The sequence below is a fragment of the Chrysemys picta genome, chromosome 2, assembly GCF_011386835.1.
Source record: "Chrysemys picta bellii isolate R12L10 chromosome 2, ASM1138683v2, whole genome shotgun sequence".
NCBI lineage: Eukaryota > Metazoa > Chordata > Testudines > Emydidae > Chrysemys > Chrysemys picta.
In genome coordinates this window covers 81169648-81196057 of record NC_088792.1, presented here as the reverse complement: position 1 = coordinate 81196057, position 26410 = coordinate 81169648, and the positions used below count along the sequence as shown (strand labels likewise).

The 26410-nt window shown below is 40.9% G+C and overlaps 1 protein-coding gene across 1 annotated transcript in view; it reads right to left on the bottom strand.

Annotated features, from left to right (window-relative positions):
* Positions 1-411: 411 nt before the first annotated feature.
* The window catches only part of LOC135981374 (collagen alpha-6(VI) chain-like), a 35558-nt gene continuing 9559 nt past the window's right edge, over positions 412-26410 (bottom strand). The window contains exons 2-6 of the mRNA XM_065583602.1: positions 16474-16564; positions 15150-15821; positions 6698-6791; positions 6201-6463; positions 412-4097 (exon numbers count right to left, since the gene is read on the bottom strand). Of these exons, the coding sequence (XP_065439674.1) occupies positions 3925-4097; positions 6201-6463; positions 6698-6791; positions 15150-15821; positions 16474-16564 (1293 nt within the window). The 3' untranslated portion in view covers positions 412-3924. The remainder of the gene's footprint in view (positions 4098-6200; positions 6464-6697; positions 6792-15149; positions 15822-16473; positions 16565-26410) is intronic.

The window sequence follows — 26410 nt, the reverse complement described above, 5'->3', positions numbered from 1 at the left end:
TATTCTACAAACTAAATTCCAGTTCTGCAAATGAACATTTGTAGTGGTTTCAGGCTCCCATCTGTACTATTAACGTTTAATAGTAAGTAATATTTAATAGTAAAATCTTTCACTGAGGGTTTGATGCTGATCCCACTTTTATAAGAACAGGAGTACTTGTGGCACCTTAGAGACTTGTGTCCATTAATTCTTTTGCGGAGAGACTGTCCGGTTTGGCAATGCCCCTCTGCCATGTACATTGGCCAAACCGGACAGTCTCTCCGCAAAAGAATTAATGGACACAAATCTGTCATCAGGAATCATAATACTCAAAAACCAGTGGGAGAACACTTTAACCTGTCTGGTCATTCTAAGACAGACCTGCGGGTGGCTATTTTACAACAGAAAAACTTCAAAAACAGACTCCAAGGAGAGACTGCTGAGCTGGAATTGATATGCAAACTAGATACAATCAACTCAGGATTGAATAAGGACTGGAAATGGCTGAGCCATTACAAACATTGAATCTATCTCCCCTTGTAAGTATTCTCACACTTCTTATCAAACTGTCTGTACTGGGCTAGCTTGATTATCACTTCAAAAGTTTTTTTCTCTTACTTAATTGGCCTCTCAGAGTTGGTAAGACAACTCCCACCTGTTCATGCTCTCTGTATGAGTGTATATATATATCTCCTCAATATATGTTTCACTCTATATGCATCCGAAGAAGTGGGCTGTAGTCCACGAAAGCTTATGCTCTAATAAATTTGTTAGTCTCTAAGGTGCCACAAGTACTCCTGTTCTTTTTGCGGATACAGACTAACACGGCTGCTACTCTGAAACCTGTCACTTTTATAAGGGTAGTCTTGGCAGAATTCAGTCTGTATTGTTCTGTAATATGATGGATCTGTCTAAGCATTTTTTCCCAATTTTTTATTTAAATGTTCATAATAAATGGGGTGGGGTCAGGCAATTATTTAATGAGACATTGAGATTCAAAAAGTCAAAGCTGCACACCTGTTAAAACATGGTCAACACCACCTATCAAGATATACAAAGTAAATATCCTTAAATCAAACTCTAGTTCTCAAGTAGCATTTTTCTTGCTTACCTGTAAACTTTAATTATTACCAGTGGAAATATTTTTTTCATCTGTTTGTGTGCATGTTGAAATTGACATTTACTAATTTAAAATCAAATCTTTCCAAGACTACATGGGGTAACTCCTTTGACATTAATGCACATACATCTGACTCACACCGTTTTCAGGGGTGAAATCAGGCTCTTTAGACCCCAATCCTTGCTTGGCGTTTGCTACCATGGATTTCTGGTTGCCTTACTGGAAGGTCTGCTTTAACCAAACAAGATAGGGATTCAGTTATACACAATTACTGGGCTTAATACAGGGTAGTCTGGGTGAAAGTGAATGGCCTGTGATATACAGACGGTCAGACTAGATGATCTACTGTTCCCTTCTCGCCTTGAACTCTATGAATATCCTGCTGCAACCCTGACCCATTTCAGTGGCCTTACTGACTTTCACCATAGAAGATCAGGAGGCCTTGAGGCTTTAAGATAGGCCTGAATCTTTCAGCGGGGTAGGCTTTAGAACATGTTTGCATCAGGTTTTTAAATAGAGAAATAGTTTGTTGATTTCTTAATCAACACGGAGTATCAGGCCCCCTCCTCCCACACACAATCCAATCCCACAATCCAATACTCTCCAGCTGCAGACAAATGGATACCATTTGGTGGGTGATATCACTCTGCCACCTCCTCCAGGAGGGAGACTAGATTGCATAGTAAGTGCTATATGGCCACCACTGATGTGGGGCAAGCTGCATACTGTCTCAAATAGGATGCTATGGGCAAGAGCCACAAAAAGTGGATTTAGGCTTTGTGTTGCCTCACTTTCTTGCAGGTGCCTTGCTGCCTAATGAAAGTCAGCCTCAAGCTGAGCGCCCAGGCTCCCAATACACTGCAAGGGGAGAGTTAGGCACCGAAGAATAGGATGCATGCTGAGTGGGGAGTCACCTAAGCTAGCCAAGAGGAAATGCTGAGCAGAGGAGTGTGGCCTACGCCCAGCCCCTCAAAGTCCTGATTCCTCTCCTAGAGTTGGGCGCCTAAGCCCTTTCTTGCAAAAAATGGAGGTGGTATTGCCACTGCCTCTCCCCACCCCTTAACCTTTAGCCCGGTGGCTAGAGCACTCACTGAGGATATGGGAAATCAAGGTGCAGATCCCCTTCTGCCTGATATGGAGCAAGGATTGGAACCCACCTCTCCAGAGAGTGCCAATACCACTAGGATAGAGGGTATTCTGGGTCAGATCTCTCTCTGTCTGTCCCATTGAAGCTGTTCCACTTTGTGTAAGTAATTAAATATCCATTGGGCCAGAAAAAGAGTGCGAGTGACTCTATAGCCCAATGGCTAGGGTGCTCGCCTGGGATGTCAGAGACTCAAATCCCTGTTCCAATGACCATTTATTTAATTATTTACACAACATGGCACCACTTGAGCAGGAGGGATTGGAAGAGCCCCTCCTCAGAATTTTCCATAGCCCAGTGGTTAGGGCACACTCCTGCCAGGTGGGAGATAGGGATTCCAATCCCTGCACCAAATCAGGCAAAGGGATGATTTGAACCTGGGGCTCCCACATTCTGGGGAGTGCTCTACCCCCTGCATTAAAGGTCATAAGGGAACCATATCTTCCTCTGATATTTTGTGCATGGCCTGATCTGTTAGGTGTCCTCTGAGAACACCGACCTGATTAGGCCCCACAGGTGAGCCTGACGGGGAATACCCAGTCTGAGCATCCTGCTGGGCCTTAGGTATGAGCTGGGTGGCCAGGTGTCTGGACAGTGGCACTGTGTGCATGCTGAATGGCAACATTTAAGGTGCCTAAGGACTTTGTCATCTGTCCTTGAAGGTGTCTAATGAGTTAGGGTTTTGAGGACCTAAATTTTGGATTTAGGAGGCTAAAATGGCAGTTAGGCACATAAATCCCTTTGTGCATCTAGCACCTATAGCTACAAAGCCACATGGTTCCACTGGGCAATAAAACTCAGTGCCAGGTAACATCATGAACAGGCTCTAAAAGTCGTAGCATGTGCACTTAAAAACCAAAAACAAACCCAACCTGAAATTCTTTGTACTTTAAAGAAAAATACATGGCTTTCACAGCAGTACCAAACACTAATGACTTAACTCTTCTGTACTTGTCCTACACAATCATTGGCATTTCATCTGTGTATTGATCCCTCAGTGAAAGGAATTTGAGCTATACTGATTTATATGTGCTGAGAAGCCAATCTACAAGGCTGTCAAAATCAATTTTAACAAACACAGTGGCACACACCTTAATATTTTAGGCAGAATGAATTTATTCATATTGGCTTCTTTAAAAAAAGGCTACATTAGACACAGACCAGAGGGACCTGTCATAGTTCTACATCTTTTGAGAGCTAAAATGTTGTTTTGGTCCATTCTTTAAGTAAGATAAATTCATACCAATGAACCAAAACACTTTGACATCAACATCTCACCTCCAATATTATTTTATAAAAATGTCTGAAGTATTGATTTATTTTCTTCAGTACATTTTAAAAGTGCACATTTTGGTGATATGGAGCAATATCAAGTGTTAGTATTAATTTTTACCTTACCCTTTTAAATAATGCACTGTTGGCTAAGAAAATAATATTTCCTAGATCAGTTCTTCCTAAATCAGGCCAACTGAACAATTTTTGTAACTCCATTTTCATTATTCAGTTAGCAGGTAAGAAACAAGTAAAAATGCCCTCTTGCCACATGGATTTTAATAAGGATGTATTTGTTTTACCTGAAATTTAGAAGCAGTATTGTTAACTTAGAGCTTTTTCTTTTAATCTCTTTTCCCCCATTGTCCTTACAGCATAGTTGAAGTGAAGTGGTTTGACTGTCTCCACTCTAGGAAGATGCTATGCACAAGGCTTCACATTCCTCTTGAGTTTCAAATCTGTTCTTGTTGCCTCCACAGCCGCCATACCAGAATGGACTGCAGACTTTCTGCTCTTTGTCATAATACCACTTCAGATCGTAATCTTGACACTCTCCTCCATCATGATCCACTGCACAAGCATCTAAAAAAGGCAAATAAAGGTTATGGTTAAAGTTTGTGAGGGAGAGAACCAAAATCATCAAAGCTGGTATTTCAGAGGCAAAGAATATTCTATTCAAGCTGGCAGACAAAAGAATTAGTAAGCTTTCTCAGGTCTTACTAGAGAACATGTTGTCTGTCTAGAACATGGTTGGTTGGAGGGGACATGATTCTACTCTGACTTCAACTAACGAGGTTTTGAAATGAGCGGAGCTAGGAAAACAGAAGTGAAGGGAGAAAAGTAAGGCCATATGGTTTTAGTGTCTAGGCTGGTTTATAAAACAGTTATACCGGTCTATAGTGATCAGGCAAATCATGTTAGCATGAACTGTCTTAACTATGTAAAAACTGTTCTTAATTTAACCTCTTGTAGATGTGTTCATAAAGAGGTGTTAGCAACACATCTTCCTTCCAGAAAATGACACTAAAGGCTATGCTTAACAGGAGAAATCCATGAAAGTCTCTGATCCAAGTTCAGTGGTGATAAGTTAGATTGGGTATATGCTTTTCAGAAAATAGGTATAAGTAGTGTAACCTGCAGCAATTTGGTATGCAGCAGGCCAGATTTTGATCACATTTACACCAGTGTAAATTCAGACTCACTCAGCTGAAGTCAAAGGAGTGACTCCAAATTTTCACAAGTGTATGAAATCAGAATCTGGCACAGCAGGAAAGCCAGGTATGAGGAAAGCAAACAGGAGGATGTAAAATAGTGTGGGACAATAACTTTGGGTAGGTCCACACTACCCGCCCGATTCGGCAGGTAGAGATCGATCTTCTGGGATCGATTTATCACGTTTCATCTGGACGCGATAAATTGATCGCAGAAGCGCTCCCCCGTCGACTGCGGAACTCCTGCTCTCCGAGAGGAGGAAGCGCTGTCGACGGGGGAGCTTGCCTGCGCCGCGTGGACCCGCAGTAAGTAAACTGAGTTAGATCTAGGAAACGTCGACTTCAGCTACGCTATTCTCATAGCTGAAGTTGCGTTTCCTAGATCGATCCCCCGCCCCAGAGTGGACCAGCCCTTTATCTCATACTCTCCATCTTACCTTTCTTCCTCATCAGCATGGACATGCTGAATTGCAAATCAGTGCCAGGTACAGCTCCTTACAGCAGGGAATCCCAAACTGTGGTAAGTGTATGCAGTGAATTGATGAAACATTTTTTTTTAAGTAGGTGGTAAGTGAACCAATGAAGTTTGGGAACTGCTAGATTATACAAGTCTTTTGAGAAGTTTATATCACTATCAATGAATTAACTGGAGAACCATAAGCTGCAGCATGTAAATTATATTCTATTTGCATTGCAGCACTCGAGCAACATACAAACACTCCCCACACCCATGCATCTGCCCTTTGTCAACAGGAATTCTATTGGGTTGTAGATTTTCAAACAGGTGAGGGGGAGCCACTAAATTAAATGTGGGTAACTCTGGTGGAATTTTTGTGACAATATATCTAGTAATCAGATCTTTAACTTCCAGCCTATTGCATAATATAAAGAAAATCTGCAATGAAATACACACAGCTAGATGGAAAGTGAAAGGTTATCATTGGCAGGGTATGATGAGCCTCTGTTTGGATGGGGACATACCTGATGGATGACTCAGTCCCTTGTGCAAGAACGGGCGATAGTGGAATCACAGATGTACTGTCCCCCGTGTTAAGGCCCGTCATCCCAGGAAAGGTTAGTGTTCAGCAGAAGCGGCCCTGTTAGCTCACTAATAATAGAGCAATTTGCTGAGAGTGTCAATATCCTAGCAGGCTTTGAGGATTCAGTTTAATCTGGACTGACAACAATTAGCTGCCAGTTTATTTTGTTTAACTAGAACTGCAGCTTTATTTCTCTAATAAAACATTCTAGATCCAAGTTAAAGACTTAACGACAGCAGCAGTTTTGCCCTCTGTTACACACATGGAAATTGCACAAAGCAAATTAGGCTGTATTTCATTAGTTTGGCCAACAAAAAGCTTAAGAAGCCAGGGAACTGACTAAATACTATGAGTCTGAGCCAAAGCCCATTGCAAGCAACAGCAGTCTTTCCACTGACTTCAAAGGGCTTTGCCTCAGGACCTAGAAACCATACCATAGTTGGCATACGCAGCTCCAGTTTCTATTGTCTCCTCTAAGTTTTCTTCATTCTTTTCTGGGGCTTCTCCATATTCCTCTAGCTTGGCCTCTTCAGCATTGTCCTCTGTGAAATACTCCTCCTCAAAATCATATTTTTCTTCTTGTCTGACATCCACTGGTTCCTGAGTGGCTTCTGTAATTTCTTCTATCACTCTGCTTTTCATTAGCTCTTCCAAATTCCCACCACCGTCAATTCCACCAAATTCAGGGAAAGGCATCCTGCGGGGGAAATACCCCACTTTAGCAATAGTTTGTATGTGAAGAAGGTGCAAAAGGCTCATTCACTCAAGTTATTGCTAATGGAGAACTTTGGGCCTGAATCTGTTTCCATGAAAGCTAAAGGGAATTTTGCCATTGCCTTCAAGGGGACAGGTCCTTTATTAGGAGAACAGGCTGTACATATGCAATTGTACTCCCCACACCACTGCAACAATTCAGAAGGAGTTACACTACCTCTCCAGAACAGCTACTTGCTGTTGTGCATCTCCTCGATTTAAGGTTTCACACTCTTCTTGCAGTTCTGGAGAAGGATAACTGTTCAGTCCCCCTGTTGGAAGATCAGAGGTAGCAAAATCTAAGGAAATGCATGAAATTATTCTTGTGAATTCAAGTAAGCACCTTCCAATAAATAAGCATAGCACACCTAGAGAGACTGCAACCAAGAAACAGGACAAACAGGAAATAAGTCCACAGAAAATAGCACTGGAGATCACCCATATAGCCTGTCCAATAACAGAGGCTCAGGAGACTCCAGATTCACCTTGTGTAGATGCATCTGATTCTCTAATATACTGAATATCTTTTTATAGAAGCTGGAGCTTCTATTAAATGTATTCGTGGTGTGGCTTGAAATCAATGACAGGTTCAAAAATTATACTTGGTGCTTCTATATTGCTTATCTCAAAATGCTTATGAACATTAATAAATTATTCCTCATATCTGTGAAAATCGGGAAGTATTATCCCCACTTCACAGAGGTGAGGAGGAAATGAGATAGAGAGTAAGTGATTTGCCAATAGTCACAGAGGAAGTCTGTGGTAAAACCAGGAATAGAACTTAGTTCTTCCTTGACTGCACACCTGATCCTCTTCTTTAGGGAAGAGGGAAGTCAAGGGGATTGCATGTGTAAAAATGTACCTCAGAATTTGACCCAAGACATCATTAGAATGTAATGTTTTGTATTATAGGTATTTCTATGGTGCTCATCACTATAGTATCAGAATGGAGTTTACCTTCTTTTGTATACTAAGTGTAGTGCCCCTTCTCCATCCAGTTACCTTCTTTAATGCCAATCTGTTTACAGGTTTTGATGGACAGGTCTGGGTTCTTTTTGATCTCGCCACCCACTCAGCAGAGTGTATCTTCTTTGTTTTTTCCTATGAATTTATTTGGCAGTGCCTCCAAACCTCTTGTTCCTTCCTGGCAGGTCACCAGGGCAGCTTGGGAGGAAAATTCTAACCACAGGGTAATTCCCACTTACTTGCCAGATAGCTGAAGACTTCCAAGAAATAACACAAAAAGAACAGGAGTACTTGTGGCACCTTAGAGACTAACAAATTTATTAGAGCATAAACTTTCGTGGACTACAGCCCACTTCTTCAGATCCATCCGAAGAAGTGGGCTGTAGTCCACGAAAGTTTATGCTCTAATAAATTTGTTAGTCTCTAAGGTGTCACAAGTACTCCTGTTCTTTTTGCGGATACAGACTAACACGGCTGCTACTCTGAAACAAGAAATAACACGAACACATAGAATATATTCAACACAATAATTAAACAGGAGACAAATATAACATAACAGGTTAAAACACTATTGTTAGGTTCACCAGTGCCCATGCTGCTAATACCTGGGACTTTCCGCAGTCACATGACTTGATGTAGCAAATGTAAGCTCAGTGTCCCATTGGTACGCGTACTTTGTTGGGGACCTTGATGACCTATGACCACAAAATTCTTCTCTGCAGTGGTTTAGCAGTGTGGCTGACTGGGTTCAGTACAGCCCAAAGGACTCACAAAGGGGAGAAGGTGGTAAATCCATCCACAGGTTTAATATGCAGCAGGTTATAAAATCCCCAAACCCTCACTCCCTGGCTTGAGGACACAGTTCAGGGAGTAGGGAGTTCCCAAAACAAATTCCCTGACTGACTAACTCAAAGATGGTGCACTCACAAACTCCATGAATAATCCTCAGGTTCAGAGATGACTCTGGACTCCTCAGTCACTGCAGAGAGGCTGATCTCTGCTGGCAGGGATCCTCTTCAGGCAGGAATCAGGCTGCTTCGGTCCCAGGATTTCCCCTCACCACAAAGAGGTGCAGGGCTCAAGGTGCAGATTACACAACCGTACTAAAATCCAAACTGTAGTCTCCTAGCCCAGTATCCAGACACACACACAGCAAGCAACAGTCCTGAACTAGCAGACAGAACAGAGCTGACCATGTGGTGACTGGTCTCACCTAGGGAGCTGGAGGGCTAAGTCAGCCTGGCTGGGGAAGTTTCCCAGTAAAACTCTACAAACTGGGAAACATCAGTGGAGAAGGAAAAGCCGGGATCTTACTTTCAGGTCCCCAGAGGCCAGTTCTCAGGGGGAACCCTGTATGTAGGCCTAGGACTTACTTAGGGTGACCAGACGCCCCGATAAAATCGGGACTGTCCCAATTTTGAGGTGTTTGTCCCACGTCCCGACCGAAGTATGGTAGGGATGCCATTTGTCACGATATTTTGTTTCGGGGTTGTTTTTGTTTTTTTACACTCACCCGTCCGGCGGCAATTCGGTGGAGGGTCCTTCAGTCACTGACGGTCTTCAGCAGCATTTCGGCGGCGGGGGCTTCTGTCTTTGGTGGCTTATTACTCGCCGCCGAAATGCCACCCAAGACCGTCAGCAACTGAAGGACCCTCTGCCGAATTACCGCCAAAGACCCGGACAGGTGAGTGTAACAATTAAAAAGGTGCCCCCGGCCCCACAGCGGTCCCGATATTTTCCACTTAGCATCTGGTCACCCTAGACTTACTAGTTCCCCACACAGTCAGTCCTGCCCTTGCCCTGGCTGGCTGCAGACTGACTCAAAAATGGCTTCTTCCCTTTCCTGAACTCCCTGGGAGGGACATCTCACTCCCTATTGGTTGCCGGGAAGACTCTGAGTTTGCCTTGGCTTCCCCTCCCTACCAGGGACAGAGTGCCTTTCCCTGAGCTGCCAGCAGACAGAGCCCCAGGAATCTAGGTAATCTCCTTGGGGGTTACATAAGTGTAGTAAGATGAGGCATAAACCCTTGTATCAGAGGCCTGAGGCCTGAACGAAAGTAATGGTCAAGACTTTGCTAATGTAAAGCAAAGTTAAGCTGTGAGCCAGAGTAAGGCCCTGCTCACAGAAGTTGGCAATAGGAAGGCTGCTAATTGCACGTATACACATATCTAAAAGGTATCAAGTACTAGTAGGATGAACATGTGCTAGGATGGCACCAGAACATTCTGGTACGAACACATTCCACAGAGATAATGAGGAACAGGCTGACCCATCCTAAAGACAGGGTCCAAAGGACAATATGATGGATAGAGTTGTTTGTTCGAACCAACATGTACCAGGAGAGAGGCAGCACCCCAACACGCAGAGGGGTTGTACCTCGATGCATCAGGAGTGATGTATAACTTGTTTGTACCTGTGTATAAGAATGCATCCCTGAGTGGATATCTTTGTCTGGCATAGGGGGCAGTGGAGAGTCCCGCCACTGACTGAGCCGGTCCATTGTCGGGGGCACATATTCGTAGTATGTCCTGTAGAGTCTGCGGGAAACTATTACTGTGCTTCATTTGACAATAAACCTGGCTGGGTGCCTTCGTACCTTATCAGAGTTTGTGGTCATTGGGGGTTCTCTCAGGTCTGCTCTGTCAGCTATCTGCGCAGAGCCAGGAAAGCACACAGAGGGAACACACACACGCAGCCGACTGTTATCAACATTGAACAGAGCAGAGCACCACCCCGGTGACGTCTGACAACATTGGTGACCCCGACCGCTGATCTGGTGAGTAAGCGAGTTGTCCGCTGTGGGAATCGTGATCTAACCACAAGCTAGGGAGCCCCCTTAATCCCTCCCTGCAAATCCCCACAGAGTTTAAAAAATATAATGGGGAAGAAACATGTCATGTAAGTTGTAAGGCCAGGGCAGAGACTGTAGCCTCAAAATATAAAATATTGCAAACTATAACCATGGCTGTTAAATGGTTAAAGCAGCACGCCACAAAATTGGTGGGGCAAGTAAAAGTAACAAAGAAAGAGTTACAAGAATCAAAAGAAGCAACAAAGCCCTGGAATGCTCCCACCCCCCTTGCAGGGAGGCAAGCAGCCCAGAGACAACCAGCACAGAAACAGAATAAAACATTGGAAATAGCTGCAAGGAACCTACAAAAAATACATGTGCCGTCCCCTGTTATAAATATTGATGGTAAACAGCAGGCTTCAGATAGCTACTCTGTGCCTGAAGAATGGGGAAAGAAGTGGAAAAAGGTGGCCCTAGTAAAATTAAAAGATGAAACAGGGCCCACTGCAGTACAACCACTATCTTATGATAAAAGCCAGGGTCTGGTAAAACATAAACCGGGACCTAGACTCGTGCACAAATGGAAAAAGTAGCACACAATACTTTCACTGAATTGGTAAATCAAATGAAGGAAAAAATGGAACAGTTCACAGAGCACATTACAAGACAGGAGCTGCGACTCACTCGCAGGGGAGTGAATAAAAAGGAATTTCAAAGTCAAAAACTAAAATTGAGCAGGTTAACACCTAAAATTGATGCATTAACATATGGAGTTGCCCAACAACAGTTAACTGCAGGAAAAAAAGGGCATTCCTTCAATCTGTTTGGCATGCAGACAAAATTAACAGCCACTGGGGGAACAAATTCAGGTTTTACAAGAGCAGATAATTACCCTCACTCTCATCTCAGAGCCAGGATAAAAAGCCAAAGTGCAGTTTCCCAACTGCTTTCACACATGGCACCACACTCCACACTCAGCTAAAACTATAACCTCCTTTCTCAAATATTTTTACATATCAGTATGTTTTCTTTTATATCCTTTATCAGTTTGCTATACTTGCTGCTGCTGCCTGTACCTTAAGAGTTAATCTCTGTTGGCTCAAGTCTCACTACCTTCCTAGGTAGCTCTTCACCCTTCCACCCCCTCTTTTCCCTGCCTCTTCTTACTTCGACTCTTTGTGTTAAAAGTTATAGTTTTTACAGAAACCTCGAAAAGAAAAAGCAACTTACAACAGAAGAAAACAGGAACTACAAAGAAAACAAGATAAAAACTTTAAATAAATCCAGTAAATTAATTATTTTAACCCTTCAGGAATGCAATAGCTGGAATTATTCCTAACTTTCTTGAAGATATGGTTGCCAAGCAACAGAAATGGACATTGCTTCTAATCCTAGCCACTCACTAATATTTGAAACATGGGCTTTTCTTATTTCCATATGGCAGAGTTTTAAAATAATGTTAAATATAAAGTAATGCAAAATTCCTTGTTACCAAATTAATACAATACATTTGGCAAATATTAATATATTTTTATCAGTTTTTGTTAAAAGTTTTAAATGAAGTAATAACTTGTTTATTCAAATGTTTAACCATTTTTATTTTTGTTTGCCTTATTTTGTATAGTTATGAATAGAATTCTGGCGCCATTTGTTTTTAATTGTAAGTTTTTCCTGTATATCATGTGTGTTCTCCTGTGTTGTATGTGTGTGTCACGTGATTTTTTTTATTTTTATTTTGTTGCAACAAAAGTCAATTTTATTCCATTTAAAAAATATATGTATATGCAGTACTACACTATTTTAAGATCATGGTTGGGGTATAATCATAGTATTGTTAACACCAATTGTTTTTTGCAAATTTCAAAAAGGTTTCAGTTACAAATATATGTACATATATTTCTGCCTCAACAAATAATGCAATTGCAAACAAAAATAATTATTTTATTAATCACATTTTTGTTTTGTTTTTAAAGTTTTTTTTATTTGTTATTCAAAGAAAAAATGAAGGGGAAACCTCAACATTAGGGTAAAGATAATATTAACAAAATGTCAATTTCTTGTTTGGGTTTTTATAAACTTGTTTGCACTTTTAAATATAGTTATAAGAATGTGATAGCAAAAATGTTTAAAAATAACAATTTATGCATAAAGCTAACCAAACAATTTCAACAGGTTTCCACATTTTCAAGAGGTTTCCACCTTTGGCTTCTAAACACAACAAGCATCATGAAAGTTTAATATCCTCAAAGTATTTGCATGGTCCTGTTTGGGTTTTTATAAACTAGTTTATAAACTAGTCCCTATTACATAGTTTGTTTACAATGTAATATGGACAAAGTTAAACTTTGTATTAAGTTTGGGTTACTGAAAACAAAAACAAACAAAAAACTTTATGTTAACTAACAAAAGTTGTTGCATCCCATAGACCAAAGACACCAGAAAATATCACACCCTGAAGACACCAGAAGATATCTGTATACAGTGAAGAAACCCCCAAGCATCAAGAAAAGAAAAATGAAGTGCTGCATAAGTAAGAGACTGGTCAAATACACCTCTGTCTACCATATATGAACAATTAAGTTAACAATCAGCTAAAAACCACTTGCTGGACCAGGATAAACTGTCATTTAATTTCAACTTGGTTACTGGGTAAAAACAACTATAATATCGTTGTACTGTTGTATTATTGCTGTACAACATTTACAATGTGCATAACCTTGCTAAACTGTTGAACCAACCCACAGGTAAAACTCAACAAAGGAATGGCAGCAAACAACATGAAGGCCAGGAGAAACAAATTGGTTAAAAAAAATTGTTACACAGTAACTACAAATGAGGTATATAAAATTCCCTGTTAGTACTGGTCACAATTTGGGATCAGCAACACTGCATCCTAACTGAGGCACATGTTATTCAAAACAATTTTGTTCAGTGTCTGGGTACCAATACTACATCCTGACACAGCAATATTTGAGAAATTGGTTATTGTCCACTCAGTAGGTTTTCTGAAAAACAAAAATAACTGGATCTACGTCAACTACTGGTGTACCACAGGGCAATGCAATCCGTGGAACAGAGAAGCTAGCCATTCCTGTTTCCTGCCCAGCAAAGCTTACCAGAGGGTGACAACCAGCAGTAAGTTAAACCCATAATATGAATGCACAGTACTGGGTAGAAACTAATTACAGGACATTTATATATAAAGGCCTCATTTGTAGTGTCACAACTCCAAATTTCTGTTTTACTTCTCATATACATAATACTGTGGAACACACTATAACAATGCCTATTTCAAAAACACTCAGCCTACTATAGGGTGACCAGATATCCCGATTTTATAGGGACAGTCCTGATTTTTGGGTCTTTTTCTTATATAGGCTCCTATTACCCTCCCACCCCCGTCCTGATTTTTCACATTTACTGTCTGGTTACCCTAGCCTACTACTAATGATGATACAGGTGATAACTGCAATTACCCTAATAGGAGTGTGTTTCTATCTGTGTCACCAAAGTAAAAGGGATAGAGTACAACACCAGACTGGAAAAACATGGTTATCCTTGGATATAAGGTGGTGTCATATGTACGCATACATACTACACATATATACCCATATATGCTACAAATATATATGCCATATCCATATTATTCATATATATTAATTATTTGGAATTGCCTCTAAGGCTCAATCATAATACTACATTCCTCAGTCATGGTCTCGGGCCTAACATTCCCATGCCCATTATAAGGGACTACAATCAATTGGAAAATAAAATCTGTCCATCAGTGATATGAGGGAATGTGCAGTCTAAAGACAGGTGGGGCATAAGTGTATGGATGGTAAAATAAGGTAACCACATAACAGTGTTTAGCCCACTGGGTTATCCTGAGTCCATGCATTATGCTTTTCTGGGACGATGGGTAAACATCCTCCCCATAAAAAGACAAAAAGTGGGGGAATGTAGTAAGATAAGGCCCTGAAACATATACCCTTGTATCAGAGGCCTGGTATGAGACCTGAGGCCTGAACTAAAGTAATGGTCAAGACTTTGCTAATGTAAAGCAAAGTTAAGCTGTGAGCCAGAGGCAGGCCCTGCTCACAGAAGTTGGCAAGAAGAAGGCTGCTAATTGCACGTATACACATATCTAAAAGGTATCAAGTACTAGTAGGATGAACATGTGCCAGGATGGCACCAGAACATTCTGGTACGAACACATTCCACAGAGATAATGAGGAACAGGCTGACCCATCCTAAAGACAGGGTCCAAAGGATAATATGATGGATAGAGTTGTTTGTTCGAACCAACATGTACCAGGAGAGAGGGAGCACCCCAAAACGCAAAGGGGTTGTACCTCGATGCATCAGGAGTGATGTATAACTTGTTTGTACCTGTGTATAAGAATGCATCTCTGAGTGGATATCTTTGTCTGGCCTAGGGGGCAGTGGAGAGTCCCGCCACTGACTGAGCCGGTCCATTGTCGGGGGCACATATTCGTAGTATGTCCTGTAGAATCTGCGGGAAACTATTACTGTGCTTCATTTGACAATAAACCTGGCTGGGTGCCTTCGTACCTTATCAGAGTCTGTGGTCATTGGGGTTCTCTCATATCTGCTGTGTCAGCTATCTGCGCAGAGCCAGGACAGCACACAGAGGGAACACACATACGCAGCCGACTGTTATCATCATTGAACAGAGCAGAGCACCACACTGTGATGTCTGATGACACTAAGCATGACATTATAAAAGCTCAAAAACTTCTTTTACTAGAAATTCTTGCACTTCTCATGACTGATGGTGAATGTGCATGACTAATGGTGAAGCATTTCTCACTGCTTCAGTAACAGAAGTAAGTTGAATTGTGTGCTACTTACGTTTTAGGAGGTTTAGGAAGACACGACTAAACTTCTGAGCGTATGCCATTTCAAGTTTCAGAACCCTGCCCAGCTGCACTAGATGTTGTTCTGCTGGGAAGCTCGAAAGCTCTGTCAGCTCGCTGCTGGTAATATCGTTTCCAAGTGCTAGGGTGAACATGATGAATCCTTGGCACTTGGCTTGCAGTGAGACCTCTCTCAGTTTCTGTCTGTCCCACGAACTCGTCTTACTTCCAAGTATTGTAAATATGACCCTGTGTTGTCTCGGATTGGGGGCTTTGAAAAATATATTGTCAATTGTCCATTGCAGAGCATGACCAATGGCAGATGGCCCTTCCAGCTGGTGAGCAGACTCTTGGATATGTCTCTTCATCAAATTTTTACCACTGTACGTGATCAGATCAAACTCTTTGTTCACTGGACTTGTGTTTCTGTTGGAGATAAAGCTTCGAGGAGCCTGCTGCACCAGTGCCACCCTCGCCCCTTCATTCGATCCCCTCGGCTGTGAGGTGATAACAAAATGATCGAGCATGGTACTCACAAAGTCTTTGGCTCTCTCAAACTCATCACTGTCAATGCTGTCAGAGCTGTCCATGACATAAGTGATGTCCATGTTCACCATGACTGGTGGGGGAACGGTCACTTCACAGTTTGTATCTGGTTTGCATTTATCTAGGCAGGAAGCATTGAACTGTAAGCTATTTTACAGTGAAACAAAAGCAATCACTTTAAAACTGAAGTGAGACTATTTTTTTTCATTTAAAAAGTTTGTCTTAAAAATTACTTTGAAAGCTCTTATAAGTTGGTCTGATAAACTATATTGACGGACTCCCTCTAAATTATGTTCTGAGATCTCATGGGACATAACACAGCAGTGGTAAAAGAAAATAGCCAACATGTGTTGAAGAGCTCATCTGTTTTTTCTTTCCTTGAAGCCTAACAAAATAAACAATACTGGAACAAACTCTATTTTTTAACCTGATTGTTGGCTGTCATGCCTAAATATATCTGTCCATCAACTCCCTCTTCCTTCTCCCTGCTGGAAATGTGGAAGTTACAGTAAACGAGCCTCCTTTCCCAGAAGCATAACTCTATTTTGAGTAACTTCCACTAGAAGGAAAATGCCAAATTTAATCATTTCTTTCACCACGTAGAGGACAACTAAACAGCATTTTTCTTCTTATCTCTAATTTTTACTGTCTATCTTGGCTAGAAAATTATTGCACTAATATCCGGAGGATTTGTTGCTGTGAACATCAGCGCATGGATACAACAACAGGCACAACTAGCACTGATTTTGGTTAAGTGAAATGAGCAGCCTTACCATAGCAGAGTGTGCAATATGTGATGCTTTCCAAGCGCTCATCCTGCTGCCTTTCCCAAATAAGCAGTTGAAATCTTCTAGTGTCATCCATCTGTTTTAAAGCAAACATGTAAGTAGCTTAAACAAGAAGAACTGCACTCAAAGATTTTTCTGAACTAAGGGTATTTCTCTGCTGCAACAAACGCCATCCATAACTGAACGGGTTAATGGTTATAACACTGAACAGGCCCAAGCGAGAAATTGCATAACTTCTTGGGTGCTGTGCCAGTTGCCCATAAGCCCCTGCAGTTGCTGTCCATAATTAGGACAATTAACATCTGGAGGAGACAAAACACTCAGAATGGAAGGAAAAGTTAGCAAAAAATAACAAAAATCAACCCCCACTCTAATAAAGTACATCTGAAATAAAACTTTATATAAATACTGGATCCAAGTAGGAAGGTCTTGTAGGTAAAGTGTTGTACTAAGATTCAAGATAAGCTTTCAGTTCTGGCTCTGCCACAGTCGTTCTATGTGACTTTAGGCAAGTTGCTAAACCTCTCTGTGCTAAGTTCCTGTCTGCAAAATGGAGATAATAATGCTTCATTTCTCTAACATTTTGTCTGCCTTGTCTAGATCTTTAGGTCAGGTACTGACTTCTCACTCTGCATTTGCAGAGCACTAGGCAAAACAGGCTTCAGATCCTGGTTGGGACTGTTAGGTGCTACTGCAAACAAATAACATAGTTAAACACCAAAGAACCTGATACCATGCTAACTTGTGGAGAACTAAAAGAATTCTTGCACTGTCTCCACCTCAAAGAATTCTTTCACAAGAATGATGACACCACTCACAATTGCCATGTCCTCACCGACAATTTAAGAAAAAAGAATCTTCTGACTGGATAGCTCAGAGTGCAGAAACCCACACTCTTGATCATTACAGTGATTGCTTCAGGAAAAAAATTAACTGCAAAATCCTTGACAAACATCACATCCACCATAATCTCTCCACCCACCAAAAGAACAGCCATATAGTATCCAAAATCTGAGCACCAGATAGTGATCAAACTGGCAAACAAAAAGTGCGCCATTGTAGTCCTCAACCATGAGGTCAACTGACAACTCTCCTACACCACCTACTGTAAAGACCCCACACCACAATTTACTCAGGAATTTAAGGATACCATCAAATCCTTCTCCATACAACTCCAAGAGAAACTCCACAATCTCACCCACCCACCCAAGCAACCTTTTACATGCTTCCAAGATACACAAACAAGGGAACCCAGGAAGACCCATCATATCTGGCCACAGCACCCTTAGTGAAGGAATATCGGGACTCAGAAAACCCATCCTCAAATCATTCATCACACAAAGGGCCAGCTTCATCCAGGACACAACTGACTTCCTCCACAAAGTTCGCAACATTAACAGCCTCCCTCAGAACACCAGCCTCGCCACCATGGATGTTAATTCCTTATACACCAACATCCCTCACAATGATGGCATAGTTGCCTACCTGAAATATTTACAAGACAATGGAAAATCCTCAGATATCCACTCCAAACACATCATCAAACTCATCCATTTCATCCTCACTCATAACAATTTTGCATTCAATAACAAACATTTTGTTCAAACCATGGGAACAGCCATGGGTACTATGATGGCTCCCCAATATGCCAATCTCTTCATGGGCCACCTTTGAAGAAGAATTGCTGGACCAATGCACTATGAAACCAATAATACATCAATGATATTTTTCATCCTCTGGACAGACAGCTTAAACTCCCTAATAGATTTTCACCAAAACTTCAACAGCCACCACCCATCCATTAAACTCTCTCTGGAACACTCCCATGCTAGCATCAACTTCCTGGACACCACAATCCATTTCAACAATGGAACCTTATAGACAACCATGTACAAGAAACCCCCAGATCACCACACCTACTCTTCATAGATCCAGTAACCACCGCAAACACACCAATAAATCTGTTATCTACAGCCAGGCACTCAGATACCACAGAATACGCTCCAAGGAGAAAGTTCAGGATATATAGTTTAATACACTTAAAATTGCCTTTGCCAAACAAGGACACTGCACCAGAGAAGTAGATTGTGTCATGAAACCTGCCGCCCAAATGTCCCCAAGAGAACCTGCTTCAATACAGAAATAAACCCCCCCTCTGACTGCACACCCATAGCTGTCACCTACCACCCCACACTGGAACTCATACGGGATATCAAACTACCACCCAACTCAATTGGGACCCCATCCTTAAAACAATCTTTCCTGAACCTCCCAATCCTGACCTTCAACAAGTCCCCCCCAACATCACAAGCTCATCATCAGGAGCAAGCTCTCCACAGACCAGGACACACCAACTCAAAGTGGCACCAGACCCTGCCAGAACAACAGATGCAAAACCTGCAGACATATCTCCACTGCTACAATGAGCAACACCCCACACAACACACCTTTCAAGATCCATGGATCGTACGCAGGCCTATCACAACATGTGGTATGTCTGATCCAGTGCACTAAATGCCCCAATAACAAATATGTGGGTGAAACCTGACCCTCGCTATGCTCTCAAATGAACTCACACAGGAAAATGATAGATAAAAACAACCTATTACCTATGGGTGAACACTTTTCAGAAAGCAATCACTCTATATCTGACCTATCTGTCCTCATCCTCAAAGGAACCTGCACAACACTTTTAAAAGATGAGCCTAAGTGCTTAAATTCATAACTTTCCTAGACACTAAAAATCTGGACATAAGAACGGCCATACTGGGTCAGACCAATGGTCCATCTAGCCCAGTATCCTGTCTTCCAATGCTGGCCAATGCTAGGTGCTTCCTAGGGACAGGCAATCATCGAGTGATCCATCCCCTGTTGTCCACTCCCAGCTTCTGGCAATCAGAGGCTAGGGATACTCAGAACATAGGGTTGCATCCCTGATCATCTTGCATCTTGGCCAATGGCCATTGATGGACCTAACCTCCATTAGTTCTTTTTTTAACCCTGTTACAGTTTTGGCCTTCACAACATCCCGACAATGAGTTCCATTGTATTGTGTGTTTTTACACCTGCTGCGTATTAATTTTATTGGGTGACCCCTGGTTCTTGTGTTTATCTGAAGGAGTAAATAACACTTTCCATATTCACTTTCTCTACACCAGTCACGATTTTATGTACTTCTATGATATCTCTCTGAGTCGTCTCTTTTCCAAGCTGAAAAGTCCCAGTCTTTTTCATGTCTCCTCATACAAAGGCTGTTCCATGCCCCAATATTCCTTCCCCCCCCCCCCGCCTTCTCAGTAGCTGTTCCAGTTCTAATAGATCTTTTTTGTGATGGAGCGATTTTGTTCCCCAGTCACCCAATTCTGTGAGATCCCGTTGTAACTCTTTGCAGTCAGCTTTGGAGGAGGCAGCATGGACCAGGGGAGCTGAGGGTTGTGGGGAGATGGGTGGAATACAAGAGCAGTTCCCCTGAAACTGTGACAATAATATTTTATTTCATTTTTTCTAGACGCCCTACTCTAGCATAGTACTTAAACATGCTTAAATTCAAGCACTTGAGCAGTTGCACTGATTTCAGTGGGACTACTCAGATGCTTATAAGTGAGCATATGATTAAGAGTTTGCTGGATTGGGGCCTCAATGACAGAATATATTTAATCAGAACTGGAAAGTCACACTATTAAACTTTATAATGTTAATAGCAAAAGTGGGACAGTTGTGAGGCTTCCATCCAAATTCAAGTTTCTAAACTTCAGATCCAAACCCAAGCCACATCACAAGAGTATTGGGATTTGGAATTCTGAACTGGCCATTCATAAAAATAAACTTGAGCTGTGAAGGTGAAATCTGGACCTAGATCTGATCTTCCTCATGTTTCTGAGTTGTTTGGATTCTGTGTCCTAGTTTTGGGTCCATCTCTAGTTAAAAGTGAACTGTAAAGAGAAAAGGGAATGGCAGGCAAGCTGAGAAATGTGACTTGACCATCCCTGCTAACTGGGCTGGGCACAGGAGATTGAGCACAGAAATCCGTTTTAATTTACTTTCCAAAAATTCTTTCAAATCACTACACTCCTGCCATGAAATCTGTTTTTACAGGTTTGCTAATGATGCCCCATATTCATCATTCTGTGATACTACAGATACCAGAAGAGTCAGATGTCAGATGAGACCTTATAGCCACCAGGAGGGTTAGCATGAGATTTCTGGTACTTGTGGTGCCCAAGAGAGCCAATGTGTCTCCTTGTAAACCCAGAAGAGAGAGCAGATTTAAATGGCGAGGGAAAATAATTGTATATGGTTACACTAGAACTGATTCCTGACTTAATTATTGGGTGCTGATATTATCAAAAGAGCTTTAAAAGATCACATCAAAGGATTGGTTTACAAATATCTCTGTTCTTCATATCAGTGGTTCTCAACCTTTCCAGACAACTTTACCCCTTTCAGGAGTATGATTTCAGCCCCAAGTGGCAGGGCCCAGGCTTTGACTTCAGCATGCATATCTTAGCTTCGCAGGGACCCTGCTTGCCACCCCCTAATGCTGGCCCTGCACTTGCAACTTTCCCACTCAAACCCATCCCACAATCCCATGGGGGTCACCAACACCCAGATTGAGAAATACCAATCTAGTATATAGAGCAGTATAAACACATCAATGTCTGTATGAAATTACAGTTTGTACTGATTTTGCTAGTGCTTTTTACATAGCCTGTTGTAAAACTAGGCAAATATCTAGATGGGTTGAAAACTAGGCAAATATCTAGATTGTCTATCCCATGGAAGACCTCTACGTACATCCAGGAGTACGTGTATCCCTGGTTGAGAACCACTGCTTCCAATTGATAAAATACATTGTAGTAAGAAGAGGCCCTGAGACATAAACCCTTGGTATCAGAGGCCCGGTATGAGGCCTGAACTGAAGTAATAGTCAAGGCATTGCTAACATAAAGCAAAGTTAGGCTGTGAGCCAGAGGCAGGCCCTGCTCACAGAAGTTGGCAAGAGGAAGGCTGCTAAAAGCACATATACACATATAAGCAATAATAAGATGAACGTGTGCCAGGATGGCATCAGAACAGCCTGGTATGAACACTTCCCACACAGATAACAAGGAACAGGAAGACCCAGCCTAAAGACAGTATAAAAGGGTAATATGATGGATAGGCAATAAGAAAGGACAATACGATGGATAGACAATATGAAAGGACGATACAATGGATAGACAGCATGATGAATAGACTTATTTGGTCAAACCAACCTGTACCAGGAGAAAGGCAACACTCTAATGCATAGAAGGGCTGTACCTCAGTGCCTTCAATGATGCATAACCTGTTTGTACCTGGGTATAAGAATGCATCCCTGAGTGGACGTCTTTGTCTGGCCTAGGAGGCAGTGGCAAATCCTGCGACTGACTGAGCCAGTACATTGTCAGGGCGCACATGTGTACTAGCAGAACTGTAGACATCTGATCTGGGGAGCTAGAGACTGTTTCGTTTGACAGTAAACCTGGCCGGGTGCCTTTGTACCTTAACAGAGTCTGTGGTCATTGGGGATTCTCTCGGGGTCTGCTGTGTCAGCTATCTGCAGAGCCAGGGCAGCACACAGAGGGAACACACATACGCAGCCGACTGTTATCAACATTGAACAGAGCAGAGCACCACACCGGTGACATCTGACGACATTGGTGACCCCGACCGCTGATCTGGTGAGTAAGCGAGCTGTCCACTGTAGGAATCATGATCTAACATGAAAGAAAACCACGAGCTAGGGAACCCCCTTAATCCTTTCCTGCAAATCCCCACAGAGTTTAAAAAATATAATGGGGAAGAAACATGTAATGTAATTTGTAAGGCCAGGGCAGAGACTGTAGCCTTAAAATGTAAAATATTGCAAACTATAACCATGGCTGTTAAATGGTTAAAGCAGCACGCCACAAAATTGGCAGGGCAAGTAACAGTAACAAAGAAAGAGTTACAAGAATCAAAAGAAGCTACAAAGCCCTGGAATGCTCCCACCCCCCTTCCAGGGAGGCAAGCAGCCCAGAGACAACCAGCACAGGACCAGAATAAAACATTGGAAATAGCTGCAAGGAACCTACAAAAAATATATGTGCCGTCCCCTGTTATAAACATTTGTGGTCAACAACAGGCTTCAGGTAGCTACATGAAGAATGGGGACAGAAGTGGAAAAAGGTGGCCCTAGTAAAATTAAAAGATGAAACGGGGTCCACTGCAGTGCAACCACTACCTTATGATAAAAGCCAGGTTCTGGTACAACCTAGACTGGTGCCTGTCAGAATGGGACAAGTAAGTACACAAATGGAAAAAGTAGCACACAATACTTTCACTGAATTGGTAAATCAAATGAAGGGAAATATGGAACAGTTCACAGAGCACATTAGGAGACAGGAGCTGCGACTCGATCACAGGGGTGTGAATAAAAAGGAATTTCAAAGAAAAAAAAAACAAAATTAAGCAGGTTAACACCTAGAATTGATGTAGTAACACATGGAGTTGCCCAAAAACAGTTAATTGCAGCAAAAAAAGGGCATTCCTTCAATCTGTTTGGCATGCAGACAAAAGCAACAGGCACTGGAGGAACAAATTCAGGTCTTACAAGAGCAGGTAACTACCCCCACTCTCCTCTCAAAGCCAGGATAAAAACTAGGAGCGCAGTTCCCAACCGTGCAGGTTCCCAACTGCTTTGACCCATGGAACCACACTCCGCACTCTTATCTAAAAATATAACCTGCTTTCTCAAATATTTTTCCATGCTGGTTAAGTTTTTTCCTTTATATGCTTTCTCAGTTTGCTAAACTCGCCGCCGCTGCTGCCCGTACTTTCAAATACTTTGATAGAGTTAATCTGTCTTGGCTCAGGTCTCACTACCTTCCTAGTTGCTCTTCACCCCCCACTTTTTCCCCCGCCTCTCCTGACTTTGGCTCTCTCTCTTTGTTTAAAAGTTAAATGTTATAGTTTTTTCAGAAACCTCCAAAAGATAAAGTAATTGAAAACAGAACAAAACAAACTAAAAGAAAACAAGGTAAAAACTTTAAATAAATCCAGGAAATTAATTATTTTAACCTTTAGGAATGCAACAGCTGGGATTATTCCTAACTTTCTTGAAGATATGGTTGCCAAGCAACAGAAATGCACACTCTGCTTCTAATTCTAACCACTAACTAATATTTGAAACATGGGCTTTTCTTTTTTCCATATAGCAGAGTTTTGAAATAATGTTAAATATAAAATAATGCAAAATTCCTTGTTACCAAATTAATACAATAAATTTGGCAAATATTAATATATTTAATCAATTTTTGTTAAAAGTTTTAAATAAGGTAATAACTTGTTCATTCAAATGTTTAACCCTTTTAATTTTTTGTTTTTGCTTGTCTTATTTTGTATAGTTATGAATAGAATTCTGGCGCCATTTGTTTTTAATTGTAAGTTTGTCCTGTATGTCATGTGTGTTGTCCTGTGTTGTATGTTGTGTGTGTCACATGACTATTTATTATTTTTATTTTGTTGCAACAAAAGTCAATTTTATACCCTTTTTATGTGGTACCACACTATTTTAATATTATGGTTGGTGTATAACCATCATATTATTATTAATACCATTTTCCCCCAACGTTCAACAAGGTCTCAGTTATAAATATATGTACCTATATTTCTGCCTCAACAAATAATGAAATTGCAAACAAAAATAATTCTCTTTTATTAATCACAGTTTTGTTTTGTTTTTTAAAGTTTTGTTTTATTTTTTATTCAAAGAAAAAATGTAAGGGAAAACCTCAACATTAAGGTAAAGGTAATACTTACAAAATGTCAATTTCTTGTTTGGGTTTTTATAAACTAGTTTGGGTTTTTTTAAAAAACTTGTTTGCACTTTTAAATATAGTTATAAGAATGCGATAGCAAAAATGTTTAAAAATAACAATTTATGCATAAAGCTAACCAAACAATTTCAACAGGTTTCCATGTTTTCAACCGGTTTTCACCTTCGGCTCCCAAACATAACAAAGCATCATGAAAGTTTAATACCCTCAAAGTATTTTCATGGACCTGTATTTAAAATGTATTTTGGTTTAATTTTATAGTTGGTTTAATTTTATACACTTTTCTTCTATTATGTTATGTTAATGGGAAGCAGTGGTTGTTAAAGTTTGTGCTTCTAAACAGTTAACAAGAGTGAAGTTGGTATCACAAGCAAAGTAACTCTAAAAAGCTTGTTAAAATTATGTTACTAACTCTATTGCTGAAACAAAGTGTTCAGCAAGGGAAAGCAATACACTTTCTCATGGAAGATTGTGAGCATCTATTTTAGCCATTAAGCATTACATTTAGTATAAAATATTAGTAATGCACCTCAAGTGAAAATGAATGTCTGTACAACAATTGCAAAAGTATAGCTTGTGTATAAAAGACTTGGTGTGTATTACATTGTAAACACTAAATTAATCTGTGTATTACATTTGGGTTACTAAAAACAAGAGAAATGTAAAAACAAACAAAAACTTTATTATATTAACTAACTTAAGAACAAAGACACCAGAAGATATCTGTATACAGTGAAGAAATCCCGAAGCATCAAGAAAAGAAAAATGAAGTGTTGCATAAATAAGAGACTGGTCAAATACACTTCTATCTACCCTATATGGACAATTAATTTAACATTCAGCTAAAAACCACTAGACCAGCTGGACCAGGATAAACTGTCATTTAATTTCAACTTGGTTACTATGTAAAAACAACTGCATTATTGCTGCGCTACTATATTATCACTGTACTATTGCTGTATTGTATTATTGCTGTACAACATTTACAATGTGCATAACTTTGCTAAACTGTTTAACCAACACACAGGTAAAAATCAACAAATGAATGGCGGCAAACAACATGAAGGCCAGGAAAAAAACAAATTGGTAAAGAAATTAAGTTACACAGTAACTACAATTGTGTAAACAAAGGGAACACACGCAATCAGACTGTTATCAACATTGAACAGAGCAGAGAACCACACCGGAGGCATCTGATGACATACATCAGTGCAATCGAGAGCTTTTTCATGTGTAGCTCTCTTTTAGAACAATCTCTATGTGCTATTACATAGTATCATAAAATATGACATCAAAAGCAGCTCTAGAAATCATAATTCCTTTGTCTCTTGAGTACTTGCCCTAAATGCTGCTGCATACCATCAGCACCTTTAAATTGTGCCCTCCCCGCCCCCCACTATCAGCACTTACCAGTCGCCTCTTGTTTGAACTTTCAAGAAATGTCAAGAACCCTCCAGGCAAGAAAATGAATTTGCAACCTGGGGAATAAACAACAAGACTGAAATGTAGACAATAAATTAAAGTAAATCTGAGGCTTCACAATAATCTTATTTTGTTTGGATTACAGTTCTGTATGGTCTTGCCCTTTGGAAAGCATTTGTTAGAGCAAGAATAAAATATATGGTCCTGAAATGTATTGCTTTAGCTTGCCAGTGCAACCTTCCTCTGTGGTGGCCAGACATATGGCTTTTATTCATCCCGTTGATTTTAATATATTGCTACATAGCAGGCTGATTAGCTGTGTTTAACAATGGAAAACAGAATCTGACCCTTAATTTCCTAAAGGCAAAATTCCTTGTGGCGCTGGTGGTAATAAGGACTGCCTCTTAAAATGTACTGTGAAAACATGTAACATGGTGTTCATTATGAGATTTTTGTTACTGCAGTTATCTGGTGTTGTTAACTTCACTTAGGGTATGTCTACACTACGAAATTAGGTCGAATTTATAGAAGCCGGTTTTATAGAAATCGGTTGTATACAGCTGATTGTGTGTGTCCCCACATAAAATGCTCTAAGTGCATTAAGTCGGCGGACCGCGTCCACAGTACCGAGGCTAGCATCGACTTCCGGAGCGTTGCACTAT